Source organism: Sinocyclocheilus anshuiensis, unplaced genomic scaffold, assembly GCF_001515605.1.
Source record: "Sinocyclocheilus anshuiensis isolate Anshui unplaced genomic scaffold, SAMN03320099.WGS_v1.1 scaffold697, whole genome shotgun sequence".
Lineage (NCBI taxonomy): Eukaryota > Metazoa > Chordata > Actinopteri > Cypriniformes > Cyprinidae > Sinocyclocheilus > Sinocyclocheilus anshuiensis.
In genome coordinates, this window is record NW_015538036.1 from 1507327 (window position 1) to 1517859 (window position 10533).

A 10533-nucleotide genomic window follows, 5' to 3' on the forward strand; every position below is an offset into this window, starting at 1 on the left:
TATACACACACACAGTACATCATTATTATTTTTTAATTTCTTCTTATTAAAGTTACAAAAATAATTTAGTCAAGAGCAGTGGGAGATTTTATCTCACTGTTGTTTGATTAATATGAATGGCAGACAGGACAAACATTGGACAGCGTCCCCTTTAAAACCGAAGTCCGGATCCAATATACTGTTACATATGCGTTTTCTTTTTCAACTGTTTACTATCTCCTAAGACCTAAATCACTGTGTTTATGAGGATACTTGCAAAGACGGGGATTCTGATGCATACAAGTGTGTTTATGTAATCGTTCAAAGCCAATAAAGCAGTAAAAAATGTGCGCTCCTCTCACACCGTAACAGCACATATAGCTCTGTTGTTTGTGTTTTAACAGCTTAAAATCGGTTGTTTTAAAACTGCAGTGCTTAAAAACACGTGTCCATGCTACAGATGTAGTCCCTCGTTTAGGAACGAGCTCCTCGTTTTGTCCTGGCTGGTCATTCTCCACCTGGTTCTGTCTCCCCTTCATGCCCCGTGGTGGCGTGTAAAGATCACAGTCATCCAAATGATGAAAAAGTATTACCGTAAACAATGTATTTTGTGACACCACAAAATAAACGATAGAGCATAATATGAAACGATACACTTTTTATTTCGTCCATCCGATATATATCGTCGTATCGCATAGCCCTAATATATTTGAAGATGACATTTTATTCCTGAGTTTTAAGCAGCCATTTGTCCAGACTTCAGTGTCACATGATCCTTCAGAAATCATTTAGATATGCTAATTTCGTTTTCAAAAACGTTTATTTTTATCATCAATGCATATATTGATTTTTTTGTGTGTATTTCAATATTTTTGTGAAAACTGATATTTTTTTCAGGATTCTTAGAATAGAAATCATGTATTTGATATAGAAATCTTTTGTAACAAATGTCTTAAGTCACTTTTGATTAATTTAATGCATCCTTGCTACATAGAAGTATTCTCTTTTCAGAAAGAAAAATCTTACAGACTACAAACTTTTGAGCAGTAGTGTACATGCCACAAAGCAGAGCAAACAGGAAGTGATATGTTTCACCATATGCAGGATTTGTGCAATTTGGTCACAGTGCCACCAGCATCTTTATATCCTGCTCAGAGGCAAAAAGAATGATTCAAGAAATCGAACAACGTAAAAGACAAGGCATATACTTAGGGATTTCCTAACAGAGGGCATTAACAGGACACCTAATAGGATGGCTAGTGCCATTGAGGCCATGAGACCTAATAGTCTTAGGAAACCTCGATAGCACAACCTGTGACCCAGCTGGAACGGAGACTGACAACAGTCACAAACTTCTGACCTCAGATTTGACAGGGTAATTCCATTAAAGGGTGTGTAGCTCTTACCACGGGAATGAAATTCATTGTCTTTCCTAAGTGACTTACTGTAAAGGCTGCTAGAAGGTTGTTTCGATGCCAACTTCTGGGTAATCTCATTTTTTTATGCCACATTATGTGGTGATGCCATGATACACACTTAAGGTTTCAATATTCACACAGATATTAACAGATGGATTTAATTGTAACAATGGCATGTTGTCTTCAAAATGAACAGAAAAGCATCAAAAGTCACGTTTTTTTTTTCTGTTGAACACTAGCAAGTGTTTATTTAGATGCAGGTTGAAGGCAATGTGCTAAAGGTGTAGATGGCACACCCTCTCTTACTAACAAACCAACTTTATTTACTTAAAAAGCTGTAACATCATGTCTACATGTCGTTCAGTGTCATCCAGTCGTTATGATGCTCAGGGTGGAATCGAGGTGATCAGCCCAGCTAACTCTCCAGCCCTAAGAGAAGAGAAGAACGAAGGACCTTTCCCATCAGAAAAGAGCTCAGGTGAGACTTCAAATCCCTGGCCTGTCAAGAACATGAACAGAAGGTCTGTTCTGTCAAGATGGGGTGAATCTTGTTAAATATTTCAGGAACACATCCAGGTTACATTTCACCAACAAAAAGAAAAAATATTTATATTATTTTGAAAATTGTAAAAATAATTTTCATGACAGGAAAATGTTTACCCCCGTCTGCTTTTTTTTGGGGGATCTGATCTTATGTTTTATAGGATTAAGGTTTGACATTAACCGGTTCAGGCAGTCAGGAGATTCAGGACCTTCTGCACCTCAACAGCCCCCCTCCTTGCACGCAGACAGTTATGGGCCCGTCCCGAAATCACACCGCATCATGACCCTTGCTGACCACATTTCGGTAAGTCAAACTCATACTCTTGATGCTTTGTCACGTCACTCCTCTGTCATTGCCCTCATTTTTTCTCTCTGTCTTGCAGCATATCATTACGCAAGACTTTGCCAAGAGCCAAGATCCTCCCCCATCATCCAGCTTGCTGCCTTCCTCTTCATCCTCCTCCTCGCTCTCCTCCACTTTCCAGAGCTCTGGTGTGGGAGGTGTTGTAGGTCGAGTTAAACCCCATAACTGCTATAGCCCAGAAAACCCAGCTCCTACTGCACACCACCAGAGACCACCAAGCAGAGTATCTCCCGAGAACTCCGATAAACCAAGAGCCAGGTACATATGAACACAAACACACAGTGTGTAAGTACACCTCCAAACATTTCACTCAGTCTTGGTGAGCAAAAAAACATTACAATGGCCTTGCTCTACCCCAAACTTTTGAATGATAGTGTATGTGAATATTTGTATATGGGCACACCCAACAAACAGTCTCTATTGAAAACACAAAGACCGTAAAGGTTAACTTAAAAATTGGGTGCCCTTAAATGCATGCTTCTGTGACAGCTAAAGGCTCTGTAATCTGCCAAAAAAGAAAAAAATTAATTGTTTTGGCCAAAGTTAGATTCCTTTAGTCAATCACAAATCTTGTAGTTTTTGCTCATTCACAGGAATGGCATTCACAAGCCTTTGTGAAGTAGGAAGCTGAGAGCATAGTTGTTAAATCGGATCATTGACATTTTAGCTGTAAAATTGTGACAACACTGCTCTTTTGCCCCGTCTCTAAATACAACATTGTCATTGATACAACAGTGTCTTTACAGGCAGGTTTTGAAAAAATAAAGAGTTGATTGGCTACATCTGGCTGAAGTTCTAAAAGGACTAACATTGCTTACAGCCTCTTTAAGTAATCTGTGAAACCTGATCTGAGAACCTTTGGTCACATACACAAATCCTTCCAAAATGCACGAGATGCTTTTTACACACTGAAAACAATGTCCCAACAGCAGCCTCTTATCCATCTGTCTCTCGTAGGCCAGGTAGGTCTCCTGATCGAGGAAGAGGACCAGAGAACTATGAGCCCATCTCTCCTCCTCAGGGTTATTCTGGGTTGGATAAACAGGAAGCCACTGTAATGCAGAGTCAGAGACGAGAGCAGGATCTCCCTGAACAGAGGTAGAAATTAATTGTCGGTTCTACTTCAAAGTATGAGGTTTTATTTATGCTTTTTTTTTTTTATTACATGTCATTTTTCAGGCTTTTGTTTAGAATGATGAAGAAAAAATACTAAAAAGAACATTTAAATGTTGTAATAAAATATTTTAAATGCAATATGGACTGCCTGTATACCTGAATCCTCTAACTGTTGTCTGTTTATTGTCTTTGTTATTTTGGGCTACCCAAATTTCCTATGCCATATGCATTGTGTGACCTTAGACCTTTCTTTTGTGTCAGGACTGACTCGCGGTCACCAGGCAGCAGCAGTTACCTCCCCTCATTCTTCACCAAACTGGAAAGCACGTCTCCTATGGTTATGTCCAAAAAGCAGGAGATCTTCCGGAAAGCAGAAGTCGGTGAGTAACAACGGCAAGCCTGTTTTCTCAGAAACTGACATTCAAGCTCAGGAAATTTACTTCACTGCACTGTTACACTGATGTCTTTTATTTAGACAGCTGCCACTTGATTAGCACCTAATTCTTACTCCCATTTGCTCCTTATCTCAACAGGTAATGCTCAGCCAGGCACAGAGATCTTCAATCTCCCAGCAGTAACAACATCAAGTGAGTTTCACAACATCATCAGTATGATTAATTTCTCCATAAAAAAATCAGCACTTGCATCATTTGATGTATTTTGATTTGTTTGTGTTTGTTATAGTTTAAACACTTAAATTGGTTTTCAGTGTTTCCGATATGTGCATATATGTTTGTTTTACAGGCAGTGTAAACCCTAGAAACCACTCGTTTAGTGATCCAGCCAGTAATCTGGGTCTGGAGGACATCATCAGGAAGGCTCTGATGGGGAACATGGAGGAGAAGCAGGAGGAGCCACAGCAGCAGCAAGCCCAGCTGGGTACAGGAAACAGCTCAGGCAGCATGAGCAGTATTTCAGACGGTCGACAGGAGGCCAGCCCATCCCCTAACACAGGTTCATACTGTACATTCACATCAATGAACATACATTTTCCCTAAAACAGAAAAACTCATACCAACATGCTGAACTTTCTACAGATTGCTTGTGGTTTGACTTAGTGGTGGGCGGTATGACCAAAAATGTAAATCATGGTATTTTTCAAAATTATACCCGTTTCACGGTACATGACAGTATTTTTTTTTTCATCCATGACCGGGTGCTAACCATATTTTCTACTGATTGAGAGAGGAAATGCTGCAGTATATTGAATTAGAATGCCCTATTTTACTGTCATGATGAGTGAATATTGTCAAAAAATGCCACACTAAATAGTGACCACAGTGCAAGAGTGAAAAGGGACCCCTTTCAAACAGTGTCACGTTCTGAACGTTGTTCGACATACACCGGTATTGCGGTATTTTAAAAATTAATATAACAAAAATAAACACCGGTATTCGGTATGAACCGGTATACCGCCCAGCACTAGTTTGACTAATTGCCACAAAAAAAGTGTAATCTGTGTGTGATAAATACACAGCTAATACTGGTCTTCTGTGGGTAATCACTCTGGATTAGGGCAGTCACAATATCAGATTTTTATTACATTTATCACAACCAAAAGAATTCATGATAATCATATTTTTATGACATCTATAGAAAAGAAAAGAAATAAATGATGCTATCTGTTAAATTTATCTTTTTGTTCTCTTCTTTTTGGCAAATGAATCACACTCAAAATATGAGTTTAGGGAGGTGGAGAGAGAGTTTGTAACTGTACAAAAGTTTCTGAAAAGAACTTGCTGTTGATTGGCACTTCCTACAGACTGTCTTAACTTTTTTGTTTTTGCTAAAACTCCCACATTGGCAAGATAATTTTTTTTTAGGTGCATGTAGAGTCTTTTGCTTTTGTCTGTCATCTCTTCCAACATGATTTTGTGTGGCAATAAGATCTACAAACGGCGTCATTGTCTTTAAGTTTTGTAATGGGTGGCAACCAGTGATAAGTTGTAATATCACCGCCTACTGTGTTGATGCGAAAACCAGATAGTTACTGACGCTGGATTATTTATGATATTATCACATGTGCAGTATTAAAGGGTTAGTTCACCCAAAAATGAAAATTCTGTCATTAATTATTACCCTCATGTCAGTCCAAACTGTAAGACCTTTGTTCATCTTTGGAACACAAATTATGATATTTTTGATGAAATCCGAGAGCTTTTTGACAGTGCATAGACCGCAACAGAACTGACACATTCAAGGCCTAGAAACACAGTAAGGACATCATTTAAAAAATCCATGTGACATCAGTGGTTCAACCAATCAAAATTTAATTTTTAAATGTCACGGTTATTGTAAATACCAAAAATACTGTGATACCTCTATTCTGAATGTTTTCATTCAAGACCAGACCAAATCTGTCTCTAGGACATAAACCACACTGCTGACATCCTTGTCAATCTTTCTGCTTCCATAGCAGGAAAGCAGAAGCTTCAAAGCAAAGCTAGCAGCAGGAAATCAAAGTCTCCTAACCCAGGCCAGGCGTACTCTGCTGGAGAGCGGCCCTCTTCTGTGTCCTCGGTTCATTCGGAGGGCGATTACCACAGACAGGCTCCCACCTGGGCTTGGGAGGACCGGCCGTCGTCCACAGGTGAGCGACTTGATTGTGTATTGTTAGATGAAATTGTTTTGTTGGTGACATTAGTTGAAAATTAAAATGATTGTTCTCTCTTTCATCCTGCTTCAGGTTCCATGCAGTTCCCCTATAACCCCTTGACGATGCGCATGCTAAGTAGTACCCCTCCCACCTCCATGGCCTGCCCATCTCCCTCCATGCAGTCCCAGCAGCAGCAGCCACAGGGTGGCGCCTCTGGCCCCGTGGCCTCAACGCGCGCATGGGAGAGAGAGCCACCGCTACTGTCAGAGCAGTACGAGACCCTCTCGGACAGCGACGACTGAGGCAGGTGATCGCCTCCCTCTCCTACACAAGCGTCCATGCCCCACTCCTGTTCACCATCGCCCTCCTTTCGCTGTGTTTATGAATCCCACTCGCTGCCATTTGAGAGTGAGATTCTGCTGGGAAGGAGGACGTACATTTGGTGCTACTTTGGTGCCCATTGGTGGTCAGAGAGAGCATTGCAGAGAGACACTGATTAAATCCGATGCTTAGATTTTTTTTTTTTTTTTTGGCCCATTTGGGGACGAGAACTAGACAAATCCCAAGTGAATAGAGACGTGAACGTCAAAAGGATGAAGAACTTGTAAAGAGACTTGTTTGCTGAAAATTTGTTTCTGTAAAGATTTTTTTCTTTAAAAAAGAAAAAATCAATGTCTGTAAATAGAGTAACCTTTTGCAGCGTTTTTCCTTTAACTCGTTTTTTTTTCTTTCTGCATTTTAACATTGCTTTTTAAATTTATCGCAGTTGGATGAATCGGTGGGTGCAACAAGACACTGTGGAGATTATTGTGGTCAGTCGGGTGAAGAGCATTGAGCTTCCAGCATCTGAAAGTAATGGTCTAATCGAAACTACTCCAAATAAAACGCAAAAAGGACTTCATTAACTTTGTCCCTCCAGATGCGGAGCCTGTCTGTGCAGCACTGTTGAGATGTTCTCTGTCCTGTTACTTTAGGGAGGAAGTCACAATCATTCGTCAGCTGTATTAGGAGGACAAGACATCAGCCTTTTTTTTTGTGTAGGAGCTTGTCTGATTCACTTCAGACATGAGATGAATGTTTCTTCTGTTTTTCTCTCTCTTTTTCTTTTCAAATTGGTTCTAGTCTTCAGTAGTGGCCTGTTGCAGATCTGTTTAGAGCGTTTGGCCCTGCGGTTGAATATCTGACAGTTTGACGCGCGTCATCTTTATTTTGCGGTTGCTAACTGTTCTAACAGGGCTTATCTTAGAAGTTGTACAAGGTCCGCCACCCCTGCCCAGTAACCTTTTTGCTTTTTGAAGATTAATTTGTTTCTAGGGAGAATATACTTGTAAATCCTCTTTTACTAATCATAAAGGAGCACATATAACGTGTATGTTCTATCAACGTGTGATTTTCTTAGACCACAAAACAAAAATACAAAGATAAAAAGAGGAAGTACCAAACGTGATACATCTCTGCACCATTGTTGCACTTTTTTTCTTTAGTAATTTTGAGAATCTTCAAATCATACTACCTGTAATCTAAGTTATTCAGTGTCATGAAGAGGTCTGGGACGCTTTCAGATATATTCATGTTTCAGTCTCTTACTCTATCTGCATTTTCAATTCTTGGAAATTTGAGCTAGTTTTTTTTTCTAAACTTGGATTAAGCGTATAAAATCGGTACCATTTATCTTAGCTGCTGCCGAGTAGCAGCACTTGATCAGAGATCTGAATATCTCTGTCTGAAAGTGAATAAGCTCAGTTTTAGTTACTTGCAGAAATAGTTAAATGTGATGAAAGCTAATGGAGGCATCTCTTGATCCTGCTTTTTTTCCCCACTTCATGTGCTTCTGCTTTGTTTGAATAACACCACCTTTAATATGATGGTTTCGTTTTCTTCAGAAGTCTAAAAAATGTTGAGCTCATGTTTTGATTTTTTTTTTCCCACATTCTTTTTATTTTATTATATTTTTCAGCATCCATGTTATATTCATCCCGTTTTAACGGGATGTCAAGTGTTTACAATGGCATTGACAAAAAATGGTGAAACTTGAATCTTAAAGAAAATTAAAATTGCTCATCACGTCAGTCTATTTTACAGTCCAGCTTTGCAAGGGTGACTTTCATTTTTTTCTGGTCTGTTCTGAATCAAGACTTGAAAAAGTAACTTGTCCCGATTTTGAAAATCCAGTGTTTGTATCACCGTCTCCTCAGTAGTGGATAAGAAATGTGCAGACCAATCAATAAAGTAGAACAGAGCTCCACCTCTCTGAAACAAACAGTGCTGTATTTCCTGTCTCTACTGTGTTTCTTTCCAATCAACTACCAAAAAATCCAAGATTCTATAGAAAAGAAGATTCCGGAATGACATGAGGGTGAATAAATGATGACAATTTTCAATTTTGGGTAGGCCCTATACTTCCCCAGCATCACTTCTGCTTCTGAATGCTGCTGCATTAGTAAGAACATGACTGACTATTATAGCATCAGATCATTTACTTAACATTTCTAAACAGGGCTTGAAAACGAACAAAAAATAAATAAATCGGTTCACTCAGAGCAGGATCTATATTTTTTTCTGTTCCTGCGTTCCTCTGTATTATTACCGTTCCGAAACCGGTTCGGATAGAAGAAATAACGGTTAATAACGTTATTTTTTTTAAACAATTTTCTTTGCCTATAATAGGCCTAATAATAATAAAGTACAGCGTTTTCTTTACTCAAAAAGAAAAAAAACAGGAAGAGCTCTGGTAACGTTAGCCTATAACCTGCTTCGCTTAGTCACAGCCAATACAGCATCATCTTTTTTAGATTTTGGCCAAATGTAGGCTCAACCCTCTACATTGCGAGTAAATCACTCGCATATGCGACTAAATCTTACTCTGGGCGACTAAATGATGTCTAACATTAGCCATTGGCTAATAAATTCTTAGATTTTACACGCCAGTATGTGTGTGAGAGGCGTTCAACACAGATTTTCACTCGATAAACACGCTGACTGAGCGCTTGAGAGTTTCGCTCTCCGTCAAGCGATCTGTACTATTTGGATGCGTTCAATAGATCAGGTCATGTACTCAATGGATGCGCAGTATGTAGCACGCAGCGCACCTGTATTTGACGTAACGTTACCGTAAACTAGTGTGAAGGCGCACGACTGAGATATATCCAGCTGTAGACCCGCAGCACCAGCAGTTTCAGAACCGCAGCCACAGAACCGCTGCCACAGAACCGGAAAAACTATTATAGATAAAAGAAAATTATAATAATAATAATATTAATATAACTCTAACTTCAAACTCTTTCCATTAATCTTGTCTTTTTTAAATACTTAAACAATTCTCCATATATTCTTGATTGCATTACCCCATAACCTAATAGTGTCTTTAGAGATATACTAATTCCCATCAGTTCCAGTTCTTGGAACATCTGATGTCTTTCCCTTTCATACGCTATACATATTAAAAGAACATGCTCAACTGTTTCTGGTAATCCACATTTATCACAATTGCCTGTTTCATGTTTCCCTATTATGTGCAAACTGTTATTTAATGCTACATGTCCTATTCTCAATCTAGATAAGATAACCGCCTTCCTTCTATTTCCATAACTTGCTCTCTCTCTAGCAACACGCTCCTGGATCTCAAATAAATTCCTCCCTTTTCTTTCATTTTCCCAACTTTTTTGCCATTTCTTTTCAGCTTCTATATATCAATCTCTTTATTTCAGCTTTACTTATTGTAATTTGGAATTCAACTTGTGGTTGTTCCAGGGTCTTCTTTGCAAGCTGATCAACTCTCTCGTTCCCCTCTACTCCAACATGAGCCGGCACCCAAAGAAAATAAACCAATAACCTTAACTGCCTTATCCTATAAATACTCTGTAGAATTTCATATAATATGTCCTGTCGTGCTTCTGATTTTCCACTCCGTAAACTTGTCAGAGCCGCCATTGAATCTGTACACACCACAACTGTATTAGGCTGGACCTCTTCAACCCACTGCAGTGCAAGACATATAGCTAATAATTCAGAAGTATATACAGATACATGATCAGAAACTCTTCTAGCAACTTTGATATTGAATTTAGGTATATATATTGCAGCTGCTGTTCTTCCAGTCCCTGGGTCTTTAGATCCATCTGTGTATATCTGCAATACTAAATAATACGTTTGATTTATATATTGTTGCACAGCTGAAACTATTGGGATGTTCATGTCGATGCTTTTTATCTCTTTATGAATGTTTAAATCAACAAATGGCATTGGAAACAACCAGGGAGGGATCGCTGGAATCGCCACTGATGGTGCAATATCTTCGTCTTCTTCTTCTTCTCTCTGTGCTTCCTTCCCAACAATCCAGCCAAAACTTACAAATTCTTTACATTCATACTCCCAACATTCTCTTAAAATATTCTTGACTGGGTGACTTTCCGAGTGACCCTTAATGCTAGTCCAGTATGTCATCATCAGCCGAAGTCTGCGTAAGGGGCAGTTCTCCCATTTCAACCTGTAATGATACCACAGGAGATGACCTGAAT

General features: G+C 39.2%; 1 protein-coding gene across 1 annotated transcript in view; it reads left to right on the forward strand.

Annotated features, from left to right (window-relative positions):
• ncor1 (nuclear receptor corepressor 1) overlaps positions 1-8286 on the forward strand; it is a 104256-nt gene extending 95970 nt beyond the window's left edge. The window contains 9 exon segments of the mRNA XM_016477050.1: positions 1762-1875; positions 2102-2244; positions 2324-2562; positions 3262-3402; positions 3682-3800; positions 3954-4007; positions 4165-4374; positions 5837-6010; positions 6107-8286. Coding sequence (XP_016332536.1) covers positions 1762-1875; positions 2102-2244; positions 2324-2562; positions 3262-3402; positions 3682-3800; positions 3954-4007; positions 4165-4374; positions 5837-6010; positions 6107-6318 — 1406 coding nt within the window. The 3' untranslated portion in view covers positions 6319-8286.
• Positions 8287-10533: the final 2247 nt, after the last annotated feature.